This window comes from Pecten maximus, chromosome 15, assembly GCF_902652985.1.
Source record: "Pecten maximus chromosome 15, xPecMax1.1, whole genome shotgun sequence".
NCBI classification, from domain to species: Eukaryota; Metazoa; Mollusca; class Bivalvia; order Pectinida; family Pectinidae; genus Pecten; species Pecten maximus.
This window is the reverse complement of record NC_047029.1, coordinates 14,929,824-14,957,539: the sequence shown is the minus strand read 5'-3', so window position 1 is coordinate 14,957,539 and position 27,716 is coordinate 14,929,824. Positions and strand designations below refer to the sequence as shown.

At 38.0% G+C, this 27,716-nt stretch overlaps 2 protein-coding genes across 2 annotated transcripts in view; both read left to right on the top strand.

Moving 5' to 3' along the window:
* Positions 1–27,716, top strand: part of LOC117344229 — a 126,397-nt gene that overhangs the window by 7,229 nt on the left and 91,452 nt on the right. The gene's annotated exons all lie outside the window — the stretch shown is intronic.
* Positions 1,182–3,532, top strand: LOC117344231. Its single transcript, XM_033906907.1, has 2 exons — positions 1,182–1,291; positions 2,095–3,532. The coding sequence occupies exons 1-2, from the start codon at positions 1,253–1,255 to the stop codon at positions 3,301–3,303; spliced, it is 1,248 nt and encodes a 415-aa protein (XP_033762798.1). The 5' UTR covers positions 1,182–1,252; the 3' UTR covers positions 3,304–3,532.

Sequence of the window (27,716 nt, the reverse complement as noted above, 5' to 3'; positions counted from 1 at the left end):
CCATCTGTACCCCGTCCATAGCTACAGTCATAATTCTTTGAACTTTGAGCCAAAACGACTTTTAATTCAGAGAAATTAAAAGAGGGGTGGTGAGTACCGTATTATGAGATACAGTTAAGTGTTTAGACAATTTAAGTCCGTCATTTAACGATGTCCGGGTAGTTAAGTTGACCTGTTTTAAACGACGAGCCTTGTACAGCATTTAGAATGATAACTTGTGTTGACTTACTTATTTTGCACGCTTGAAACACATTTACATAAAGTCAATATGTTGTCAATAATCATACGTACATACCATGGTCCATTGGACAAAGCAATAGCTTTCCTATGGGAAGGGCTGTCAAGAAAGAAATCAAGACCAAAAACCTGAGATCTACCTTGTATTGAAGTCGCGTTACGATAACACGACGTTTTGGGATGATTATTGCGACAAGGTGCAATGTTTTCATGACGACATGTGTAGATAATATATTTATATATCTAGACATCAAAGTACAGTTGTAGTTATAAAATTTCCAGTAAAGTTGAATTGAATTTGATAAAAATGATGCCTTCAACTGTACCGGTAGTCATAACATAGCATGACATATGCTCTAGAGTCAACTTAAAATTGGAATAATAACGATTAACACTCAGGTAGAGGCCAGAGTTCAGAAGCTTAACTACTAGGGAGCTTTATTCAGGTGACAACCATACTTGGCCTTTTTGGAGACGTTACTATTACCACTGATTAGCAGCCTTGATATATAAGACAAAGATTTCGTTAAAGCGTTGGTGGTACAAACCTACCGATTAAAAAATACATCCATTTACTAATTCCTTCGAAGATCAGACAGCGGGTACCTTAGATTTCTATGGAAACGTATTTGGACCTTCTTTTGTTGTGATAAAACTTACTTAAATTGACTTAAATAAAACGACATGACGAGCATTTATCATGACTTGGCGATATGTTTTGTTCGACTTGGCAGTAAAGAACACAGAATGTCGAGATGAACCATCGCGATAATTGTTTCGAAAGTCGACAGACGACTTAGTGCAAAATCGACTTGTACCGATCTAGACACAAAGACGACTTAATAAAGTCGCCCGTATAACAAAAGTTATAACACCATGTCGACATGATCAAATTGACTTGTCTTTGAAACATAAAGAAGTCGACATCATGATGTTGTCTTGTTGTGAAATCACTTGGTAACTTCCTTCGTGTACAGTCATCATTGGTGATGTCCATGCATGAGTGTATAGCTGGATGTTGGCGACGCTGATAATAAAGATGGAATTATCAAAGGTAGGTTCAACACTGTTAATGCAGTACAAATAAGTATATGCATGATACAAGTAATTTACATAGTTTGCCAAGGATTTTATTATCATGAACGTAATGAAAATACAATGTATTTGATGAAAACAATATGAGTGAATTACTATAACTAAGCTTTATTGTTTTTGTTTGTCTATTTATATTGAAGATCGATAAATTCTTGATTTGTTAAAAAAAAAGAAAGAAATATCTACATATGCAAAATTATTTTCCTGTAACTGTTCTAAATGTTACCTTTTACCGTCTTATATGTGACTCTAATATAACACAGTAACAAAAACAAAGTAAAAGGTAATATCGTCATAATCCCCTTGTATTCGCATTAAGCAACAAACAAAAGGTCACATTTTCTGTATTTCAAAGCAAAATAGGGGAAAATTGAATGAGAACAAAACTTGTTAACTTGCACAAAATGCACCTGCATATATTACTAGTATGTTGCTCTAGAGTTTGCATTGTTTTAGAAAGTTAATAAACAAAAGGCTGCATTTCTGGTTTAAATTAAACGTATATGTGTTCTATATTAACACAAAGGATGGCTATGTTTTAAGTTAGAAATAAGCCTCAAACTGTGAAATATGTGTGAGAATGAACAAATCTCGGCCCTGACGGATACTGTTCATTCTCACACATATTACACAGTTTGAGGCTTATCTCCATAACTTAAAATGAGGTTTTCTTTGTGTATATCGTGCATTATTTATAGCTGTATGTGTACTAAGCTTATAAAGGTGCTTATATATATCAAAATAATGTGGTTCTATTTTCAGTACCTGATATTTCTGTGTTGTTTAATGCGGTCAGAGGCTGTTATTCCATACCCAGGCGATAATGCACAAGTTGAAGACCTAGTCAGATACTACTTCGGACTTTTGTATAATTCACGCGAAATATGCGGTTTTCTTTTGTTTGTTCATGGAGTTCTCATAAGTACGTCAACACTGAAAAGAATGAAATTAAGACTTGGATTAAGGAGACACGCATGTGAAGTTCCATTACAAATAATAATACAGAAAATTATTGATATGCACCGAGATGGTTTTTGCAATTTAGGTTACAAAGCAATGTGGAGATTACTAAATGTTGTCCATGGGATAAGAGTAACTCAGAACACAGTAAGAGCATGTTTAAGCATCATGGACGTAGAAGGAGTGTATCTGAGATCAAGACGTTGCTTAAGACGGAGATTATATTATAGCAAAGGTCCTAACTACCTCGTACACATCGATGGATATGATAAGCTTAAACCGTTTGGTGTTGCTATTCATGGAGCTATAGATGGATTCTCAAGAAAGATATTGTGGTTAAAAGCTGGATTTTCTAATAACAATCCAAAATTAATTGCAAACTTATATCTTAAGTTCATCATCACGCTGGGAAGGGTTCCGCACATTGTAAGAGGAGATGCTGGTACCGAGAATGTATTAGTAAAGGACTTGCAAACGAGTCTCCGAATGCATCACGGTGATGAAATGGACGGCATTAGAAGTTACATTACAGCCAGATCAAGCGGTAACCAACGAATTGAACGTTTATGGGGTACCTTAAGAACTACATTCACTGACTTTTGGAGAAATAAATTCCAAGACATGAGAGATAGCGGCATGTTGGATACAACAAATCCTCTGCATATTGAATGCATACGATTTTGTTATTTACCCATCATTCAAGAACAATTGGATATATTCGTCTTGAACTGGAACTCTCACCGAATCAGAGCCCAACGACAACTCCGAATACCTCACGGAATCCCAGATGTACTTTACCATCAACCTGATATCTACGAAACTTCTGATTGCTCTCATCCACTTCCTTGTAATTTGGAGACCATAGACGAAATCGCAAGTGAATACACAACAGAATATCCGTCTCGAGGTTGTAAAGATGAGTTGCTGCAAATTCTTGAACTTGCAACTGGAATGGCTAGAGACGAAATTCCTCGTATTCAAACACTAAGGGATGCTGATGGACCTCAATAAAGAATGATTACGTTCATAATATTGGAACAATCTACATGCTAACCTTTCAGGATTTGAGTGTGGATCTTATTTTGATGCATATAGATAAAAAAAGATATAATGCATTCGAATCTCTACTTCATTAGATAGCTTTAAGTGTTAATGTTTTGATTGTTAGATTACTTACATGTGATTAATTATCAATTTCTTAGTATGCGTGATTAAATAATTGATAGACGTTGTATGGAAACATTGTTTGTTTCTTTTTCATGATACATTGATACCTATCACTAAGGTCATCTGACTCTGAGGTTCAGGATGACAGATAGCCATCTTGCTCTGTCCGTCGTCGTCCGCTGCACGAACACTTTTCGTTCAAACGACGTCTTCTCAGTAACAAAAAAGCTCTTTAAAGTTGTGTTTAGAAAGTAGGTACCTGGAATTAAGTGCTACTTGAACGGCCCTTATGAGAAGTTATCTACAACTATTTGCAAGGTTATGTATCTATAACGCTGATAATGAATTTAAAGCATGGTGAGGTAAGGGTACTAAACCAAGTTTTATAAGAGCGCAGCTCGAAGGGCCGCGAGCGGAGCTCTGTCTATGACTGATAAGTGGTACCTCTAAAAAGAGTTGCCTCCCTTTCCATACATACGGACAAAGATGGTCTAATGGTCCAAAACCGGAAGTAGTATTTCATGGTGAAATAGACTGGATTACCTGCATTAGTACCAATTTTCTCCGCTAGACTGCGCTCATTAATACTAATTTCAAAGAATTTCGCGTAGTTGTATTTTTGGAGCGAAGCCTAGCGGAGAGTAGAAAAAATACGGCAGGCAATCCAGTCTAATGATGAAATAACCTTAAACCAAAGTCACCGGAAGTTGCTATCTTTTAAAAAAACTTAATTGGAGTATGGAAATATTTTAGTCACATTTCTTTTGCTTTAAATTAAAAAAAAAGAAAGTATGACTAATTTGCTTTTGTTTTTTATTTTCGCATTGAAATTGCGTCGGAAACAAAAACGCATACGAGATAACGCTGTTTGTTGCCATGAGTGACGTCATTAAATACAACGTCAAAGATAGACTGGATTGCCTGCCGTAGTTTTTCTTCTCTCCGCTAGGCTTCGCTCCGAAAATTAGTATTAATGAGCGCAGCCTAGCGGAGAGAATTGGTACTAAGGCAGGTAATCCAGTCTACGTCAAAGATGACGCTACTATTTCCAGAGAATTTCGATACAGGCAATCAGTTTGATCAGTTCTGCAGTTGACAGTACGAATGCTAATCCGAGTAACGCTGTTTTAATTAGTTTAAAAGATTACATATGTAACTGCGCTCTTCCAAGGCTTTGCCTTCAATCATATTAAACTTTGTATATATAAAATTCAATTTTCCTTGCAACAAGCATTTCTTTTGACTGAAAAAATAACGTTATCATCTCATCAATCTCTCCCAGGGTGCATTGCGCTCTGCTACATTCACCTCTGTCAACGTCTCACCAGAATTTCAAGATTCTTGTAAAACGTATTTCAGACCATTGATAATATTTTTAAAGCATTTCTTAACTTCTTTCTGTTTGGTTCATTTATAAAATATTTCTAATTGTTCGTGAAAATAACCAGACCGTTAGAATATTTACATAAACGTTATGGATTTTATATCGCGGACGGGTATTTGTGAGCCAATTGTCACGATTTGCATACGCCGGCCGCTGTGTTATGTGACGTCATAATGCACATAACAATACATAACGTCGCGATTTGGCGTACTTTGTGAGACGTTGACAGAGGTGAATGGGGCATAGCGCAAGGAACCCTGGGAGAGATTGTCATCTCATTACGTAAAAATGACGTCACCATTTGTAACGTCGTTTTTCATTTTCTGATACAATATGGCGCAGTGATTTCTTTAAAAATATATTCGCTGAACAAATTGGAATTTTCACAGAATTCCGTGTAGTAAATTAAATTCTAAGGATTAAATTGAACATATTTTTATGTTATGAAGCTGTAATACAAAAATCAGAGTGTACTCTTTTTCATAAACCGCTTACTCTGATTTTTGTGTTACATCTCCATAACATAAAAATATATTCAAGCTAATCCTTAAATATCCAGGAAGCACTTTCAGACCATTAAAATGTAAAGTTTATAAAATAAGATGACAAAACTACTTTCGATATTTTTGAAGATGTCTGCCATTCAAATGTGAAAATAGGGGTGAATTATATGAAAAAGTTTGTTTGGGCAACTTTTTGTGTGAATCTTCTTAACGGGGAAGAATTATCCAAACAGAAGATCATTTATCATGTATATATCCAAAAAATTACTACTTACTTGCGGTACATGTTTTAATTGCTGATTTCATCTCTGCATTCGATATATTGGATAATTCATATTATCCCACAACTTGGCTGTTATCCAGTGAATTCGCCCGTTTAATATTTTTCGTATTTGTAACTAGTTACATATGAACCTTTGTGACGTTGTGACAGAGTCAATGACGTGCTGTCAAGAACAATGACGTGACATTGGAAACAATTACGCGATGTTATGAAATGAAGATGGCGGAATAGAAATATCTGACTAATAGAAATAACTAACTAAATGCTATAAATTCAGCTACACTTTACTCGAATACTCGATAACTCGAAGTTGTATCACGGTCCCATCGACTTCGAGTTAACGAGGTTTCACTGTATGTTAAATGTAAGTTAAATACAGATATCTCAATTTCTACTGAAAATAAATATATCTTTAATTCAAATAGAAAAATCGGTATTTCTACAACAATTAGATATATCTGTATTTGAAATTGAGATAGCTTTAATTGAATTAGAGATATCTGTATTCAAATTAGAGATATATGTATTTAAATCAGAGATATCTGTATTTGAATTTAAGATATCTTTATTTTCAATGGAATGCAGATATCTCTTATTGAAATAAAGATATCTTTAAATAAATTAGAGATATCTGTATTTGAATATTTAAAGATATCTACTTTGTGTTTAAACAGATATATCTGTATTTTAAATATAGATATCTCTGATTCAATTCAGATATCTCTTTTTAAATTAAAGATATCTTTATTTTTTAAATCAATAATGATATCTTTATTTTAAATACAGATATCTGTATTAATAGGTGAAAATCCAATTAATACCACAGTTATCTGCTGTACTACATATGAGAGTTTGATGCTTTCATTTATTATGTAACTATAAACGTCATGACAGCAAATCTACAATTATACACAATTTAAAGAATCATTAATATTCTTTTAATCTCCAAACGCTGCCCTGATTCTATTTTTATTATATGGTACTGGAACTTCATGATTGGTTTGTTAGTCCATCTAGCAGAGACGATGAGTCGTGGACCAAAACCAGGTCACCTATAGACCTACATTTTGACATTCAATCAAAGTCTGATTTGTACTCAAATTTAGGATTCGTCAAAAAGGTAACACGAAGAGAAAACATACATAAAAGAACCTGACTTGTGAAACATACCTAAATCATATGTTCGTAATGGAATAATTCTGTTTGATTCTTGGTCGAATCTAGCTACATGTGTATGTTCATTTCAATTAAGTGGGAATAAACTAAAGTTATATTGATATTTACTTTGCATCAGGGAACTATAAAGCATAACACACAAACATCATAGTTTTACAGCTTTATTTGTATAAACCAGTTATACATTACTCTCAAACAAAAATACATGCAAGAAATCAAGGAGCAAACATGCATGAAAAAATGGAAGAGCTCGAAGGAAATGAATATCATAAAGTTTTATTTTTACAAGCACTGAATTTCGGTGTGCTGCTCGACTGCATAGTTTAATACAGTGCTTTTACTGTCCAAACAATCTTTACATGGTAAATGTGATGGATTTGTGATTTGTTATTCATTCATTTCCTTTATTTCCTCCATCGATTCCTGTCAGATGTACATGTACAAGTAAAAAGGATTCCAGGTAAAAGTAAAAAATAAAACAAAGTTAGTCTCTTTCCAATTGTATTGATATGTTTAATCAAAACACAATTAAATTCAACAGTAACCTCAGTTCTTTCCTCCCAGTAACTTTGCAAAGATTTTCTGAATAAAAAAAACGGCACATATGCAAGTTTCAACTCTCAGTTGATATCATCAGAATCCAACTTTGTGGCAGTTTCAACTTCTTATTTTAAAAATCGGGAAGCAGACATTTGGAATCATAAAAAATACAGGAACTTGTGACAATATTCGTAATAAAAATTTTACTGGAACTTTAACCTTAAAGAAAATAATTACAACAACTAGTTTCTAAGTTACTGTACTAACAAATAAAAAAATGCATTAATCATATAATGAATTTACAAAGAGGATCTTGGCTTGACACTAATGGCATGGTCTGTTATACTGTAGTTTTACAGCGTTGCTTGTTTAAACTACCGGTAGTTATATGTTACGCTTAAACAAAAAATACATGTAAACAAGGCATCGCAAGCGATACAATTCCCCTCGCATGCTATCACATGAACTCTTGACGCAAAATGGTGGGTGGGGTTATTGGACATTAAAATAATATCAGTTGTCATTTACACTGATCTTCAATAGAAATGGAAGGAGTTATTATCAAGCATGTGCTCATTGCCAATATAAATAAATTATTATAAATAAATGTACGAAGTTTGGTCATGATCCATTCGAAAATGAAGTCGTAATAGCGCTCACAAAGATGTTCTATAAATAGTAATGGTGACCTTGACCTTGGTACCCTGAAACACGAACTCGTTCAAGGTATTCCAATGCTGGACCCATATATGAAGTTTGTTCAGAATCCGTTCAAAAATGAAGTCTAAAGAGCGCTGACAAAGATTTTCTATAAATAGTAATGGTGACCTTGACCTTGGCACCCTGAAACACAAACTCGTTCAAGGTATTCCAATGCTGGACCCATATATGAAGTTTGTTCAGAATCCATTCAAAAATGAAGTCGCAAGAGCGCTGACAAAGATTTTCTATAAATAGTAATGGTGACCTTGACCTTGACCTTGGCACCCTGAAACACGAACTCGTTCAAGGTATTCCAATGCTGGACCCATATATGAAGTTTGGTCAGAATCCGTTCAAAAATTCAGTCGTTAGCATTTTGGACCGCCGTCTGGAATCCATAAGCTTATTTACAAAATGTATATGAGCCATTATCAGAATTTGTCCAAATTCCTGTCCTGGCTCTTCTAAGTCATTTTTTATTTAAAAATATGGAAATACTCATATTTTTTCAACATACAAAATAAAATAACACCTGTATATCCTCATGCATTATTTGTGACATATTTTTTTCCCATAAGATTTTAAAAAATTGAAAAATAGATTTTCAAACAAAAATATATGTTATTTCACAACAGAAAAATATATTTTACCCCCACTTATATGTACAAATGTCATTTTATAATAGAAAATTAATGGGGAAAAAAAAGAAGACGATTTTTTTAGGTTCATATGTGCTTGTCCCTATTTTTATTTTCCGTTATGTTAACTCATCAATTTTGGTTAATGTGTAAACTCATTTCTTACTGTAAAACCATCTCCCATAGTGCATTGTAATAAGACCCCCTTCCTGTTGATGAAATATGAGTTGAATGGAAGTGAATTTCAAAGATATGGAATCTGGTCACATCTTATACCAAAGACGTCCTAACAAACAAATTTTGATTTCCTTTTGTGTTACAACGATTGATTAATCACCGAGAGATCGTTGAATGATTGCTTTATAGCTGTATAATACCTTTGGTAAACTCTGAAAATTGAGACATTCAACTTGGAGCAAACTCATGGCATTTAGGAAAATAAGTGATTTTTTGTGAAATAATTCTGTTGTGTTAATCTTCCGTTATGTTACGTAACACAATGGAAATCAAAGATAAATCGTCACCTTATCAACAAAAACTGTTAAAAAAGTATTTTGTTTTACTTTGAAGATAATTGCAAAGTAAATGAAATTAAGATATTTGTAGGAATAATGAAGCTTGAATAACATTTTTCTTAAGAAATTTTATTTTATGGTAACATAACAGGTAAAACAAGAGATCCCAGAGGGATCTTGACGCCGCCCATTAAATGATCTATGTCAGTCAAATGAAAGACTGATCTTTTCTCTTCTTTTCCCTTCTTTCAGAACAGGCTTACAATACTTCCATTGTCAAAATCCAAGAGGAAACAATACACATGAAATTTGAGAAAGATCCCTTCAGTACCTTCTAAGAAATAGCGATAACATACTTCAACTATCAAAATTCAAAACTGCCTGTCCGCCATCTTGAATTACAATCAGTCCCATAATCGACCATGCACAACTAGGGACCATGGGGAACCTACACATGAAATTTGAGAAAGATCCCTTCAGTACTTTCTGAGAAATAGCGGTAACAAACTTCGATTGTCAAAATCCAAGATGGCTGCCTGTCGGCCGTCTTGAATTCCGATTGGTCCCAAAGTGGAATATGCACAACTAGGAACCAAGGGGAATCTACACATGAAACTTGAGAAAGATCCCTTCAGCACTGCCTCAGATATAGCGGTAACAAACTACAATGGTCAAAATCCAAGATGGGTACCCGTCGGCTATCTTGAATTCTGATCTATCCCAAAATATAATAAGCAAAACTAGGGACCAAGGGGAACCAACACATGGAATTTGAGAAATATCCCTCCAGTACATTCTGAGAAATAGCGGTAACAAACTTCAACTTTCAAAATTCAAGATGGCTACCTGTCAGCTATCTTGAATTCTGATCGGTCCCAAAATCAACCATGCACAACTAGGGACCATGGAGAACCTACACATGAAATTTGAGCAAGATCCCTTTGGTACTTTCTGAGAAACAGCAGTAACAAACTTCAATTGTCAAGATCCAAGATGGCTGCCTGTCGGCCATCTTGAATTTTGATCGGTCCCAAAATAGAATATGCACAACTAGGGACCAAGGGGAACCAACACATGAAATTTGAGAAAGATACCTTCAGTACTTTCTGAGAAATAGCGATAACATGAATTGTTTACGGACGGAAGGACGGACAGAGGGACCATGGACGCAGGGCGATTTGAACAGCCCACCATCTGATGATGGTGGGCTAAAAAGTAACATAATGGAAAACTGAAAATAAACTGTCACCTTATCTGCCAAAAATGTTTAAAAAGTAGTTATTTAACTTTGATGACAATTGTAAAGAAAAATTAATTAGATATTTGTAAAAATGATGAAGTTTAATAATATCATTTGTAGAAAATAAAAGGGATAAAGAGGTTTTTTGCATTTAATTTTATAAACCCTGATGTAATCTATTACTAAGACAAGACAATGTTAAGGACATTTTTTTTGCAAATAATTAACTTTCAGTAACGATAACCAAGTCTAAGTTTTTTTCAGTATTTCCGATAAAACTTTGCAATCATTAAATAAAATATGACTGAATTAAACACTTCAAAGTCATGTTTTAGACTTCTAAGTTAAATTAATCGTTTACTAGACTCTGAAAAAAATCAGCAACTTTTAAAATGGCTATATTTGTCTTCAGGACAACATGTGTCAAGTCGCAACACATTTCAACATTTTAATTTGTTTATACGACTTAAATACGACGGTAAGTTGTGTTGTTACGAAAAAGTCGACTTTTATATATCGACATCATAACTAAATCGACTTGATGCATCTTGATATTTTTGTTTCGCGACTTAAATATTACGACAAATTGTGATGTTATTTTAACATGTCGACATCTCAATGACGACATGTCTTGTTAGAAGTGAACAAATCGACATAAATTATGTCGAGAAAGTGACATATATCACAACAAGTAGAGGCCCTAAAACGTTTCCATAGATTTCTGTATCTATCTGCGTTCAGAAAGCTATGTTTCATTTAATTCAATAACATTCCTTAGCATACCTATAGTAACGTTCACTTTACGTTTGAAAGCAAACAATTTCCTTGAAAATATTAATTCATTTCTGCATCTTACCAACTGTCTGGTTTGTAACTCTATGCGCATATGTAACAGGAGAAGGAGAAAATGTAGCAGCCAGACTTCACGCTGGTTTCCGGTTGTGCGCAGTCCTTTATAGGAAGGACACCAAAGGGAGGATGGTGGGCTAGATCAGACCCCAAGATAAAAAAATTAAACGTTACTATGCCCAAATTTTACATCATATTTAAGTGAGAAATTTACATTTGTAAATAAGATATTATCTCTGATTTTCGCTTTTTACTTATTCACTACATGTACATCTAACATTAGATGATAAAGGCGCTCAGTTTAATTGAGAAAGTGTCAGATTACTTTTTCTGCAAGTTTCATGCATATTGTGTGTCGTGAAAAACCAACATACATACTTGAAGAAAAAAATGTTTTCGTTGTGAATAATTATTATAATGGAATGAGTTGATTTATAATTTTATGTTGAATTGTGATTCGGCATATCATCATGATAATATATCTTATATAAGATAATACATTTTAAGGGATAGCAGGTCTAACAATGCTATACAGTTTAAATTCAGCACGGATCTGAATATACTAGTTAGAGTGTCTGACATGTGTAAAGAGCTTTTCAAATATCCCTTTTCCTCGTGGAATCAATCGAAATCTACTTTTACCTGAGATGATTTTACATGTACATGTACGTCTAACTTCAACAAGGCAAATACTTGATATATATTAAAAAAAATCTGTATTGTATAAAAAAAAAAATCTATATTGTATAAAAAATAATCTGTATTGTATACAAAAATCTGTATTGTAAAAGAAAATGGTAGTAGGGACAAACAGACGAAAATAAGGAGATTTGAGAAAATAATTTGCTCTATTTTGAAGGTAGGCAATACCCACAGAGGGATTTTAGCGTCCGCAATTTTGAAGAATTTCTTAGAAATATTGATAACAAATCAGCTGTGAAAATCCAAGATGACCTCCTGTCGGCTATTTTGTTTTCCACTTATTCAGGCTCAAAACTGAACGGATACAACAAGGGACCCTTAATCGGGAACTGTTGGGGTAATTCTGTATTACGGTAATCGGGAACTGTTGGGGTTATTCTGTATTACGGTAATCGGGAACTGTTAGGGTTATTCTGTATTACGGTAATCAGGAACTTTTAGGGTTATTATGTATTACGGTAATCGGGAACTGTTGGGGTTATTATGTATTACGGTAATCGGGAACTGTTGGGGTTATTCTGTAATACGGTAATCGGGAACTGTTGGGGTTATTCTGTATTACGGTAAACGGGAACTGTTGGTTTATTCTGTATTACGGTAATCGGGAACTGTTAGGGTTATTCTGTATTACGGTAATCGGAAACTGTTGGGGTTATTCTGTATTACGGTAATCGGGAACTGTAACGGTTATTATGTATTAAGGTAATCGGGAACTGTTAGGGTTATTCTGTATTACGGTAATCGGGAACTGTAAGGGTTATTATGTATTAAGGTAATCGGGAACTGTTAGGGTTATTCTGTATTACGGTAATCGGGAACTGTTAGGGTTATTGTGTATTACGGTAATCGGGAACTGTTGGGGTTATTCTGTATTACGGTAATCGGGAACTGTAAGGGTTATTATGTATTACGGTAATCGGGAACTGTTGGGGTTATTCTGCATTACGGTAATCGTGAACTGTTAGGGTTATTATGTATTACGGTAATCGGGAACTGTTGGGGTTATTCTGTATTACGGTAATCGGGACTTGTAAGGGTTATTATGTATTACGGTAATCGGGAACTATTGGGGTTATTCTGTATTACGGTAATCGGGAACTATTGGGGTTATTCTGTATTACGGTAATCGGGAACTGTTGGGGTTATTCTGTATTACGGTAATCGGGAACTGTTTGGGTTATTCTGTATTACGGTAAACGGGAACTGTTGGGGTTATTCTGTCTGACGGTAATCGGGAACTGTTGGGGTTATTCTGTATTACGGTAATCGGGAACTGTTGGGGTTATTCTGTATTACGGTAATCGGGAACTGTTAGGGTTATTCTGTATTACGGTAATCGGGAACTGTTGGGGTTATTCTGTATTACGGTAATCGGGAACTGTAAGGGTTATTATGTATTACGGCAATCGGGAACTGTTGGGGTTATTCTGTATTACGGTAATCGGGAACTGTTAGGGTTATTATGTATTACGGTAATCGGGAACTGTTGGGGTTATTCTGTATTACGGTAATCGGGAACTGTAAGGGTTATTATGTATTACGGTAATCGGGAACTATTGGGGTTATTCTGTATTACGGTAATCGGGAACTATTGGGGTTATTCTGTATTACGGTAATCGGGAACTGTTAGGGTTATTCTGTATTACGGTAATCGGGAACTGTTTGGGTTATTCTGTATTACGGTAAACGGGAACTGTTGGGGTTATTCTGTCTGACGGTAATCGGGAACTGTTGGGGTTATTCTGTATTACGTTAATCGGGAACTGTTGGGGTTATTCTGTAATACGGTAATCGGGAACTGTTGGGGTTATTCTGTAATACGGTAATCGAGAACTGTTAGGGTTATTCTGTATTACGGTAATCGGGAACTGTTAAGGTTATTCTGTATTACGGTAATCGGGAACTGTTAAGGTTATTCTGTATTACGGTAATCGGGAACTGTTAGGGTTATTCTGTATTACGGTAATCGGGAACTGTTGGGGTTATTATGTATTACGGTAATCGGGAACTGTTGGGGTTATTATGTATTACGGTAATCGGTAACTGTTAGGGTTATTCTGTAATACGGTAATCGGGAACTGTTAGGGTTATTATGTATTACGGTAATCGGGAACTGTTTGGGTTATTCTGTATTACGGTAAACGGGAACTGTTGGGGTTATTCTGTCTGACGGTAATCGGGAACTGTTGGGGTTATTCTGTATTACGGTAATCGGGAACTGTTGGGGTTATTCTGTAATACGGTAATCGGGAACTGTTGGGGTTATTCTGTATTACGGTAATCGGGAACTGTTAAGGTTATTCTGTATTACGGTAATCGGGAACTGTTAAGGTTATTCTGTATTACGGTAATCGGGAACTGTTAGGGTTATTCTGTATTACGGTAATCGGGAACTGTTGGGGTTATTATGTATTACGGTAATCGGGAACTGTTGGGGTTATTATGTATTACGGTAATCGGGAACTGTTAGGGTTATTCTGTAATACGGTAATCGGGAACTGTTAGGGTTATTATGTATTACGGTAATCGGGAACTGTTAGGGTTATTCTGTATTACGGTAAACGGGAACTGTTAGGGTTATTATGTATTAGGGTAATCGGGAACTGTTGGGGTTATTATGTATTACGGTAATCGGGAACTGTTTGGGTTATTATGTATTACGGTAATCGGGAACTGTTGGGGTTATTCTGTATTACGGTAATCGGGAACTGTTTGGGTTATTCTGTATTACGGTAATCGGGAACTGTTGGGGTTATTATGTATTACGGTAATCGGGAACTGTTGGGGTTATGTATGTATTACGGTAATCGGGAACTGTTGGGGTTATTATGTATTACGGTAATCGGGAACTGTTGGGGTTATTCTGTAATACGGTAATCGGGAACTGTTAGGGTTATTATGTATTACGGTAATCGGGAACTGTTAGGGTTATTCTGTAATACGGTAATCGGGAACTGTTGGGGTTATTATGTATTACGGTAATCGGGAACTGTTTGGGTTATTATGTATTACGGTAATCGGGAACTGTTTGGGTTATTCTGTATTACGGTAATCGGGAACTGTTTGGGTTATTCTGTATTACGGTAATCGGGAACTGTTTGGTTTATTCTGTATTACGGTAATCGGGAACTGTTGGGGTTATTGTGTATTACGGTAATCGGGAACTGTTATGGTTATTCTGTATTACGGTAATCGGGAGCTGTTGGGGTTATTATGTATTACGGTAAACGGGAACTGTTTGGGTTATGTATGTATTACGGTAATCGGGAACTGTTAGAGTTATTCTGTCTGACGGTAATCGGGAACTGTTGGGGTTATTATGTATTACGGTAAACGGCAACTGTTGGGGTTATTCTGTATTACGGTAATCGGGAACTGTTAGGGTTATTCTGTATTACGGTAATCGGGAACTGTTAGGGTTATTATGTATTACGGTAATCGGTAACTGTTAGGGTTATTCTGTATTACGGTAATCGGGAACTGTTAGGGTTATTATGTATTACGGTAATCGGGAACTATTGGGATTATTCTGTATTACGGTAATCGGGAACTGTTGGGGTTATTCTGTATTACGGTAATCGGGAACTGTTGGGGTTACTCTGTATTACGGTAATCGGGAACTGTTTGGGTTATTATGTATTACGGTAATCGGGAACTGTTGGGGTTATTCTGTATTACGGTAATCGGGAACTGTTGGGGTTATTCTGTATTACGGTAATCGGGAACTGTTGGGGTTATTCTGTATTACGGTAATCGGGAACTGTTAGGGTTATTATGTATTAGGGTAATCGGGAACTGTTGGGGTTATTCTGTATTACGGTAATCGGGAACTATTGGGATTATTCTGTATTACGGTAATCGGGAACTGTTGGGGTTATGTATTACGGTAATCGGGAACTGTTGGGGTTATTCTGTATTACGGTAATCGGGAACTATTGGGATTATTCTGTATTACGGTAATCGGGAACTGTTGGGGTTATTCTGTATTACGGTAAACGGGAACTGTTGGGGTTATTATGTATTACGGTAAACGGGAACTGTTGGGGTTATTCTGTATTACGGTAAACGGGAACTGTTGGGGTTATTATGTATTACGGTAATCAGGAACTGTTGGGGTTATTCTGTATTACGGTAATCGAGAACTGTTGGGGTAATTCTGTCTGACGGTAATCGGGAACCGTTAGGGTTATTCTGTCTGACGGTAATCGGGAACTGTTGGGGTTATTCTGTATAACGGTAATCAGGAACTGTTGGGGTTATTCTGTATTACGGTAATCGAGAACTGTTGGGGTAATTCTGTCTGACGGTAATCGGGAACTGTTGGGGTTATTTATCTTACGGTAATCGGGAACTTTTTGGAGCCTGAAGTTGATTCCGAATTAAGCGTTCCGTTTCAGTAAAACGGAACTAGGAACTCGGAAATTTCAATTTCCATGAACGATAAAGTTCAGATTAGGCTTGTCCACAGGCAACTCACACAAGGTGAGAGACCGGTGGTCGTAGGGTTCTAAATTACCAAGTGAAGAAGTAGTCTAGGTTATTAGATTAGTCGGAGATGTCGCGGATATATGGTCTGAGACAGGAAGTACGGGGACAGACATATGGTCTGAGACAGGAAGTACGGGGGTAGACATATGGTCTTAGACGGGAAGTATCGGGGCAGACATATGCTCTTAGACAGGAAGTACGGGGGCAGATATATGGTCTGGGACAGGAAGTACGGGGCAGACATATGGTCTGAGACAGGAAGTACGGGGGCAGACATATGGTCTGAAACAGGAAGTACGGGGCAGACATATGCTCTTAGACAGGAAGTACGGGGACAGACATATGCTCTTAGACGGGAAGTATCGGGGTAGACATATGGTCTGAGACAGGAAGTACGGGGCAGACATATTGTCTGAGACAGGAAGTACGGGGGCAGACATATGGTCTTAGACGGGAAGTATCTGGGTAGACATATGCTCTTAGACAGGAAGTACGGGGACAGACATATGCTCTTAGACAGGAAGTACGGGGGCAGATATATAGTCTGTGACAGGAAGTACGGGGGCAGACATATGGTCTGAGACAGGAAGTACGGGGGCAGACATATGGTCTGAGACAGGAAGTACGGGAACAGACATATGCTCTTAGACAGGAAGTACGGGGACAGACATATGCTCTTAGACAGGAAGTACGGGGGCAGATATATAGTCTGAGACAGGAAGTACGGGGGCAGACATATAGTCTGGGACAGGAAGTACGGGAGCAGACATATGGTCTTAGACAGGAAGTACGGGGCAGACATATGCTCTTAGACAGGAAGTACGGGGACAGACATATGGTCTGAGACAGGAAGTACGGGGGCAGATATATGGCTCTTAGACAGGAAGTACGGGGGCAGACATATGCTCTTAGATAGGAACTACGGGGCAGACATATGCTCTTAGACAGGAAGTACGGGGATAGACATATGGTCTGAGACAGGAAGTACGGGGACAGACATATGCTCTTAGACAGGAAGTACGGGGGCAGATATATGGTCTGAGACAGGAAGTACGGGGATAGACATATGGTCTGAGACAGGAAGTACGGGGACAGACATATGCTCTTAGACAGGAAGTACGGGGGCAGATATATGGTCTGAGACAGGAAGTACGGGGATAGACATATGGTCTGAGACAGGAAGTACGGGGGCAGACATATGGCTCTTAGACAGGAAGTACGGGGGCAGATATATGGCTCTTAGACAGGAAGTACGGGGGCAGACATATGCTCTTAGACAGGAAGTACGGGGACAGACATATGGTCTGAGACAGGAAGTACGGGGCAGACATATGGTCTGAGACAGGAAGTACGGGGACAGACATATGCTCTTAGACAGGAAGTACGGGGGCAGATATATGGTCTGAGACAGGAAGTACGGGGGCAGACATATGGTCTGGGACAGGAACTACGGGGACAGATATATGGTCTGGGACAGGAACTACGGGGCAGATATATGGTCTGAGACAGGAAGTACGGGGGCAGACATATGCTCTTAGACAGGAACTACGGGGACAGATATATGGTCTGAGACAGGAAGTACGGGGGCAGACATATGCTCTTAGACAGGAACTACGGGGCAGACATATGCTCTTAGACAGGAAGTACGGGGGCAGACATATAGTCTGAGACAGGAAGTACGGGGACAGACATATGCTCTTAGACAGGAAGTACGGGGGCAGACATATAGTCTGAGACAGGAAGTACGGGGCAGACATATGGTCTGAGACAGGAAGTACGGGGGCAGATATATAGTCTGAGACAGGAAGTACGGGGACAGACATATGCTCTTAGACAGGAACTACGGGGGCAGACATATGCTCTTAGACAGGAAGTACGGGGGCAGATATATGGTCTGAGACAGGAAGTACGGGGACAGAATATGCTCTTAGACAGGAACTACGGGGGCAGACATATGCTCTTAGACAGGAACTACGGGGCAGATATATGGTCTGAGACAGGAAGTACGGTGGCAGATATATGGTCTGAGACAGGAAGTACGGGGGCAGACATATGCTCTTAGACAGGAACTACGGGGACAGATATATGGTCTGAGACAGGAAGTACGGGGGCAGACATATGCTCTTAGACAGGAACTACGGGGACAGACATATGGTCTGAGACAGGAAGTACGGGGGCAGATATATGGTCTGAGACAGGAAGTACGGGGGCAGACATATGTTCTTAGACAGGAACTACGGGGACAGATATATGGTCTGAGACAGGAACTACGGGGCAGATATATGGTCTGAGACAGGAAGTACGGGGGCAGATATATGGTCTGAGACAGGAAGTACGGGGGCAGACATATGCTCTTAGACAGGAACTACGGCGACAGATATATGGTCTGAGACAGGAACTACGGGGCAGATATATGGTCTGAGACAGGAAGTACGGGGGCAGATATATGGTCTGAGACAGGAACTACGGGGCAGATATATGGTCTGAGACAGGAAGTACGGGGGCAGACATATGCTCTTAGACAGGAACTACGGGGACAGATATATGGTCTGAGACAGGAACTACGGGGCAGATATATGGTCTGAGACAGGAAGTACGGGGGCAGATATATGGTCTGAGACAGGAAGTACGGGGGTAGATATATGGTCTGAGACAGGAAGTACGGGGGCAGACATATACTCTTAGACAGGAAGTACGGGGACAGATATATGGTCTGAGACAGGAACTACGGGGCAGATATATGGTCTGAGACAGGAAGTACGGGGGCAGACATATGCTCTTAGACAGGAACTACGGGGACAGATATATGGTCTGAGACAGGAAGTACGGGGGCAGATATATGGTCTGAGACAGGAAGTACGGGGGCAGATATATGGTCTGAGACAGGAACTACGGGGCAGACATATGCTCTTAGACAGGAACTACGGGGACAGATATATGGTCTGAGACAGGAAGTACGGGGGCAGACATATGCTCTTAGACAGGAACTACGTGGCAGACATATGCTCTTAGACAGGAAGTACGGGGATAGACATATAGTCTGAGACAGGAAGTACGGGGACAGACATATGCTCTTAGACAGGAAGTACGGGGGCAGACATATAGTCTGAGACAGGAAGTACGGGGCAGACATATGGTCTGAGACAGGAAGTACGGGGGCAGATATATAGTCTGAGACAGGAAGTACGGGGACAGACATATGCTCTTAGTCAGGAACTACGGGGACAGACATATGGTCTGAGACAGGAAGTACGGGGACACACATATGCTCTTAGACAGGAAGTACGGGGGCAGATATATGGTCTGAGACAGGAAGTACGGGGACAGACATATGCTCTTAGACAGGAACTACGGGGACAGACATATGGTCTGAGACAGGAAGTACGGGGATAGACATATGGTCTGAGACAGGAAGTACGGGGGCAGATATATGCTCTTAGACAGGAAGTACGGGGACAGACATATGCTCTTAGACAGGAACTACGGGGCAGATATATGGTCTGAGACAGGAAGTACGGGGACAAACATATGCTCTTAGACAGGAAGTACGGGGGCAGATATATGGTCTGAGACAGGAACTACAGGGACAGACATATGCTCTTAGACAGGAAGTACGGGGCAGACATATAGTCTGAGACAGGAAGTACGGGGGCAGACATATAGTCTGAGACAGGAAGTACGGGGGCAGATATATGGTCTGAGACAGGAAGTACGGGGACAGACATATGCTCTTAGACAGGAACTACGGGGGCAGACATATGCTCTTAGACAGGAACTACGGGGGCAGATATATGGTCTGAGACAGGAAGTACGGGGGCAGATATATGGTCTGAGACAGGAAGTACGGGGGCAGACATATGCTCTTAGACAGGAACTACGGGGACAGATATATGGTCTGAGACAGGAAGTACGGGGGCAGACATATGCTCTTAGACAGGAACTACTACGGTTATCATTTGGAGAAACTTTGATTTGACCAAAGGGTACTTGTATTTTAGAGATGAATCAGACGAAATACTCCCTTCTTAAAACATATTTGTCTGTACCTTTTCTTAAGTTGTCATGTGAAGTTTTAACGTCGCTTTTATCGAAGTTTTAAATTTATTTCTTTTTTCTTATTTCATTTAGGCATATCATTAGAGGAAAATTGATATCTTGTCAATCATTTTTCGTCCGTGTAGAGACAAAATTCTAGGGTTGAGACAAGCTACACGTGCTCTTTGCAAGCTCTCAACAATTGCATGTTGTCACGGCGATATTGCAATGGCGTCAGGTCAACATTTCCTTGCATTGATGCGACGGCTATGTTGTAAACATAAGAGGATAAACAGGATATAATAAGCATAACCGTTCACTTCTTTCGGAGTGATGCAGGGGAATATCAGTTTGGTTGAGTGGCACAGTGGTAACACACTTATATATAACACATTTCAGCATGCTGTATGCAAATATAACAACTTACATTTGTTTCTTATTTCTTATGTGAGAAAAACAAATCAAATATATGGGTCAGTTCTGTAAACAGGGATATTTCAATCCTCGTGTAGAGTTTGGCTTGACAGCACTCGGCAAGTTTCGTGCTGGTCAGCCAAACTCTTGCACTCCACTAGGCTTGAGAAATCCCTGTCCACGGAGCAAGCCCAAGGAAGGTTCTACTACTAATTTCAATTGACACTAGGCTTTATAGATACAGTCTAAATCGTTATTGTGGGTTACTTACATGTATGTAGTGATTTCAATGAAGTACATACTGTGAAGTGGTCCCAGGAGACCAGTTTGGAATGTTTGGGAATGGGAACGTTACAAACTGTCAAAACACCTTGTCTTTTTCCTCCTTCAAGGGTGCCCATGGTAATCTATATTTAGTTATATAATGTCCTCATTTTTTGTAGATTTTGAGTTAGAATTACTGATTATGTTACAGTATTATCTGTTGTTTCCATGATGTATATTTGTTAGCCAGGATGAAATATCTCCATAGATTTAATGTAGGTTTTATCTGTTAAAATGGACGAAGATTAATATTGAACTTGTTCCGTTGCTTGTGGTCTATTACTCTCTGTCAGATCATACAGCTGTATAGATGTGATGTGTGAAATTGTAGATTTTACTCTCCTGTATTATTTGCAAACAATAAAGAGTAGTAGAAAATGCTCTAAAAACTGACCCTCGCGGTAATCTCACTCGTAATGTTTTCCTATTTGGTTTGTAATACTACGTTTTAAATCATTTCTGTCGGATGAGAACCATCCTAACACAACACCTTTACCATCTTAGCGTTGAAGTCCGGCCGTCACGTGGACCATTTTAGAGGAATTGTTGGTACATTTGTAACACCACAGTGACGTCATTTTGTCATTCTCTTCTCTTTTTTTCTTCAATTCATAATTTAGATAATGTAAACGAGAGTCCTTACTCTTTCGCACAAGAAATACTAGATGTCGAGATAGAATTATACATGAACGCACGTTATGTGATGGTGTGTATATTGCTTTTAAGACATTTTTCATTTGGTTTCGAAAGTCAATAAACGAAATGCAATGTACATGTTCAATATTCTAAACAGTATCCACAGAGGTTTTCCCCCATGACCACGAACTCTTCGTATTTGAATGGCATTGCTTTTAACAACCTGTTTTTCATTTGTCTCTGATAAAAACATCACATAAATAATTTCCATAAGGAATATTGTTAATGAAAATGCTGGTTGTTGATGGAATATAATAACGGAAGTGTCAGAAATTCATTACCAAACCGTGTCAAGTAGCAATGAATGCACGGATAATTACCAATTCACATTATCATCAAAAACATTTTCAGTGAAGTGAATCCCGTGACGACAACTTGGAGATTCATTAATGATCAATAGAACGGGATGAAACAACTTTCAGCATCAAGTTGCTTCAAATACTTATAATGTAATCAAACAAGTCGCAATTATTATTTTGTCGATTTTAAGGAGAAATAAAATTCCTATAAATCCAATGTCGACGGGATAAATAGATTTCATAGCATTAAATAATTCATTGCTAAATATTTTCGAAACTTTTATCAATTATATTAATTAAGGCGTTTTATTTCTCTATTGTACTGATGTAAATGTGACACGTGTACCTACTAAACACTTGTCATCAACACGTTTTTATCACATTTCAAATTTCGCCTCTCTCATCTTAATTAGCTCATTATATTGATTATATTTCTGTACGCAAGTCCAACAAACATACTGAAGTGAAAAATTTCATACATTTTTTTTAATTTGTTCATTTTATATAATGTTTTATATGCTCTACACAGGCAAAATGTATGGAGGTAAATTTGACCTGAAAATATTGACCTGAAATTGACCTGAATCTAACCTGAATTGACCTGAAGACATTTTGCCTGTGTACCTGTAGTATTACGATATTACGACATTCACCAAAACTACATGTAAAGCCCTTGCTATTTGTATATGTAATTGAAAAGACAGCAGATGATAAAATCATAATAACCAAACCGTAATTATACATGTATCTCGACAAAGGAAGCATGTAAGCAATATACATACATTCATAGGGACCTCTTCTGATTCGTCGACGATACATGGAAATCTAGGTAAAAACGGGTAAGACATCATCTCAAAATGAGGCATAGGCCGGGTGACAACGAAACCACTAGCCATATCAGCAGTTATCAAACACATCTGACTTCATATCACACAATCGAATATTCCCCAGTGCGGTCATGATATGACAATAACCTTGTATCAGTTTTTGTCAGAAGTCGAAGTCCCAAAAATCGTTTAAGTGGGAGCAAGTCCTTGACTGCCGAATCAAGTAGGAAATGTAAACACTGTTAGTATCAGGAAGCAGGAAATACGACCAGATGTTAAATAATGTAAAGCGTCATCTGTTTGATCAAAAACCTCTTTGTATATCCTCGTCAAGTACAGAGAAACATCATGTGCTAAACATGCGAACTGAGGTTAATCAAGAATTATTGCATTTAAGGAAATAACTTCAATCTCAAATGTTTGGCAGGGATCTAATTTAGATAACCTGAGAATTTCGTCAGATTATATTTTCTGACTTGTAATCTTAATCGTGATATGCTTCGTAGACGTCGGTGAGAGACCTCGTGTTGTATTAATTCAAATGTCAAACAATGTGATCAATGAGAGGTCTCTTGATGTAACAATTAAAATGTCAGACAAGGCGATCATTGAGAGATCTCCTGATGTAGCAATTAAAATGTCAGACAAGGTGCTCCTTGAGAGATCTCGTGATGTGGCAATTAAAATGTCAGACAAGGTACCCCTTGAGAGATCTCGTGATGTGGCAATTAAAATGTCAAACAATGCGATCCTTGAGAGATCTTGTGTTCTCTAATCTCTTGTCAGAAAATGACCTTGGTGCGTGTGTGGCGCCGTCCTGACGCAGAGGTAGTAACTTCAGTAGCCATGCTCTATACGACCTATCAGTGACTTTAGTCAGCACGATATATTGATAACCGTATCATCCGCTAGGAATTCAGTTATACATATTTTTTGAGAAATCAAAGGTCAAAAACTAAACGAAACGAAAAAGTTGAAATGCCGAAGTGTCAAAGTGATAAATGAAAATGTTATTACCTGCTACAGAAAACTCGTACAGCATTATATTATTGGTATTAGAGTTTGACAAGCTGCTCAAGCTTTGATCCTGTGTATTAAGAGGTTACGAGTAAGGCCATTCCGCAAACTGAGGTTCATTTTGATCAACAGAAATTCCCAAAACAAGAAACACAGCTATAACTGACATGAAGACGAGTTCATACGTATGCAACGCAAAACATTAGACAACTTCTGGTGTGTATCGCGATTATTGGGACCTATCGGAAATGACGTACGTGTAGTCGGTAGTTATGGAATTCAGAAAAATATCGATTTTCCAATTACGCAGAGGAGAGGATTTAGTCTACAGTAAAAATGTTCTGAGATTCCTAAAAGTAACAATTACGTTCGAAATGTTGAGCGAAACTTGTCAGGGAACCGGAAGTAAACGATACCGTCAACATGTCGGTAATATCGCGAAAATGTAACATATTGGAGAAATTTAGTCGCTGATGTGTACGAAGAAAATACTATCCGTAAAGCAGGGCGTTATCCCTCTTCCCTTATGATCTGGAAATCCTTTATGATATATGGAGGAAAAATGTTAAATTCACTGTTGAAAATGTGAATTCAGTAGCTACATGTATCTTAAACGGTTGACATTTTAACAGAGGAAATATCAGAGGCGAAACATCACCAATAGAAAAGCCTTACAATTAGACTGTTTCCTAGGTACATTCCAGGAAAACTTGTAAACAGTAAACTTTGTATTTCTAACTACATGTATTTGTTTCATGGTAACAGAGAAATATCAAAAATAATTTTCGCCTTTAGCTAAAGGCAGACCCAACTAGGCGCTAAAGAGGGTAGATCAGGTTAAGTTGTAGACGTTTTGAAGGAACACATTTTGATATCCCAGACAAAGGTGTTTCGTGTAGGATAAATGTCATGCGTGAACTTATGTTACTTGAGGAAATGAAAAAGTACTTGTGATGTATATATTTGTCGAGGAGGCGTGTGTAACACTATATATCACAATAAAAACGGGGCAGAGGTCGTCCTTTTAGGCCAAGTCAAAAGAGTTATTCCTCTTCACGCTTTAACAGGTTCTACTCTCGAAACACTGGAAATCTATTTTTGTGAATGAAACAGAGACTAAAGAAAGCAAATAACATGGCCAATTATATATTTTCAAACTGAAGCAAATTATTTTTTTAATGAAATTGAAAAAGTGCGAATTACAGATTACATATATCCCAATTAAATTCACGTAACGTTAGGTTCTAGAAAATGTTTAATGACATCAGTACAGATGGAAGTCTCTCTCTGAATTCTTCCTTCTGTAAATACAGCAGTAACGGTACACATTCCGGCTGATCTTTGTTTTATTCTGTAAATACAGCAGTAACGGTACACATTCCGGCTGATCTTTGTTTTATTCTGTAAATACAGCAGTAACGGTACACATTCCGGCTGATCTTTGTTTTATTCTGTAAATACAGCAGTAACGGTACACATTCCGGCTGATCTTTGTTTTATTCTGTAAATACAGCAGTAACGGTACACATTCCGGCTGATCTTTGTTTTATTCTGTAGGTAGACCAGACTGGTGTTCTCTTTCTCTCTTTTTTTTTTTATCTTTTTGTCACTCTTTCACTAGTAGCTAGACAAAACAACTGTTCCAATACGACCCCGGTTTCAATGCGTTTTTATCCTTGTTTCACTCTTTCGGTAGTACATATACATCTGTCCTCATGCATGTGTACGATATTGGTTGTCCATTCTTTTTTTGATTACTTTACTCAGTAGTATCTACACAACTTTCCCTATACCATCCTGGTTGCCTTTTTTGTCCTTGTCTTACTCCCCTAGACACCTGTCCCTATACCATCCTGGTTGCCTTTTTTGTCCTTGTCTTACTCTCCTAGAAACCTGTCCCTATACATGCCTTGTTGCCTTTTTTGTCCTTGTCTTACTCTCCTAGACACTTGTCCCTACACCATCCTTGTTGCCTTTTTTGTCCTTGTCTTACTCTCCTAGACACCTGTCCCTATACATACCTTGTTGCCCTTTTTGTCCTTGTCTTACTCTCCTAGACACCTGTCCCTATACCATCCTTGTTGCCTATTTTGTCCTTGTCTTACTCTCCTAGATACCTGTCCCTATACCATCCTGGTTGCCTTTTTTGTCCTTGTCTTACTCTCCTAGACACCTGTCCCTATACCATCCTTGTTGCCTATTTTGTCCTTGTCTTACTCTCCTAGATACCTGTCCCTATACCATTCTGCTTGCCCTTTTGTCCTTGTCGTACTCTCCTAGATACCTGTCCCTATACCATCCTGGTTGCCTTTTTTGTCCTTGTCTTACTCTCCTAGATACCTGTCCCTATACCATCCTGCTTGCCCTTTTGTCCATGTCTTACTCTCCTAGATACCTGTCCCTATACCATCCTGCTTGCCCTTTTGTCCTTGTCTTACTCTCCTAGATACCTGTCCCTATACCATCCTGCTTGCCGTTTTTGTCCTTGTCTTACTCTCCTAGACACCTGTCCCTATACCATCCTGCTTGCCTTTTTTGTCTTGTCGTACTCTCCTAGACACCTGTCTCTATACCATCCTGCTTGCCTTTTTTGTCTTGTCGTACTCTCCTAGACACCTGTCTCTATACCATCCTGCTTGCCTTTTTTGTCTTGTCGTACTCTCCTAGACACCTGTCTCTATACCATCCTGCTTGCCTTTTTTGTCCTTGTCTTACTTTTCTAGACACCTGTCCCTATACCATCCTTGTTGCCTTTTTTCGGCATAGCCGTATCATTTTCTTTGGCCCCGGATATGACGCGACAGGTGGCGTTACTGGTCAAGATGAAATGCAAAATGCAGACATGCAGTTAAAGACGAAACAAAATTAAGATTGAATCCAAGCTGAATAAGTGGATGTATGATCTATTCAAATTACACATTAATAAAATCACATTGATGATTCAAATGCAGTCGTATTATCACCAAAAATGATTTAAACAGATATAAGTTTGTTATCCGTGCTGAAACGCATTTATTAATTAGTTCGTTACTTTATTTCACCAGTAGTTTTACATTATAACCACCAGCATTAAAACTATGCTGTTTATCTTTTTTAAAGATATTTCTTGTTATCCTTATCTTACTCACCTAGACACCTGTCCCTACACCATCCTGGTTGCCTTTTACGTTGACAAATAATAAATATGTCCGCCAAAATTCAAATACATCAATATGAGGCTCACAGCATATCAATCAGCCCTCGTACCAAGGCAATATTATAGAATTAATATTTGACTATTGGATCTAAATCTTTAGGTAATGGCCGATGCATGCCATACTTCTCTAACCAAACGGACCAACAAATAAAAATTAAATGTGTTTCACAAGACGAGCGGTAAGCAATTTGAATAAAACTACAACATCTTTACTAATTATTTTCCCATGGTTACAGTATACAGTATAAACTGGGTGATGGGTACAGTATAGAGTATAAACTGGGTGATTGGTACAGTATACAGAATAAACTGGGTGATGGGTACAGTATACAGAATAAACTGGGTGATGGGTACACTATACAGAATAAACCGGGTGATGGGTACAGTATACAGAATAAACTGGGTGATGGGTACAGTATACAGAATAAA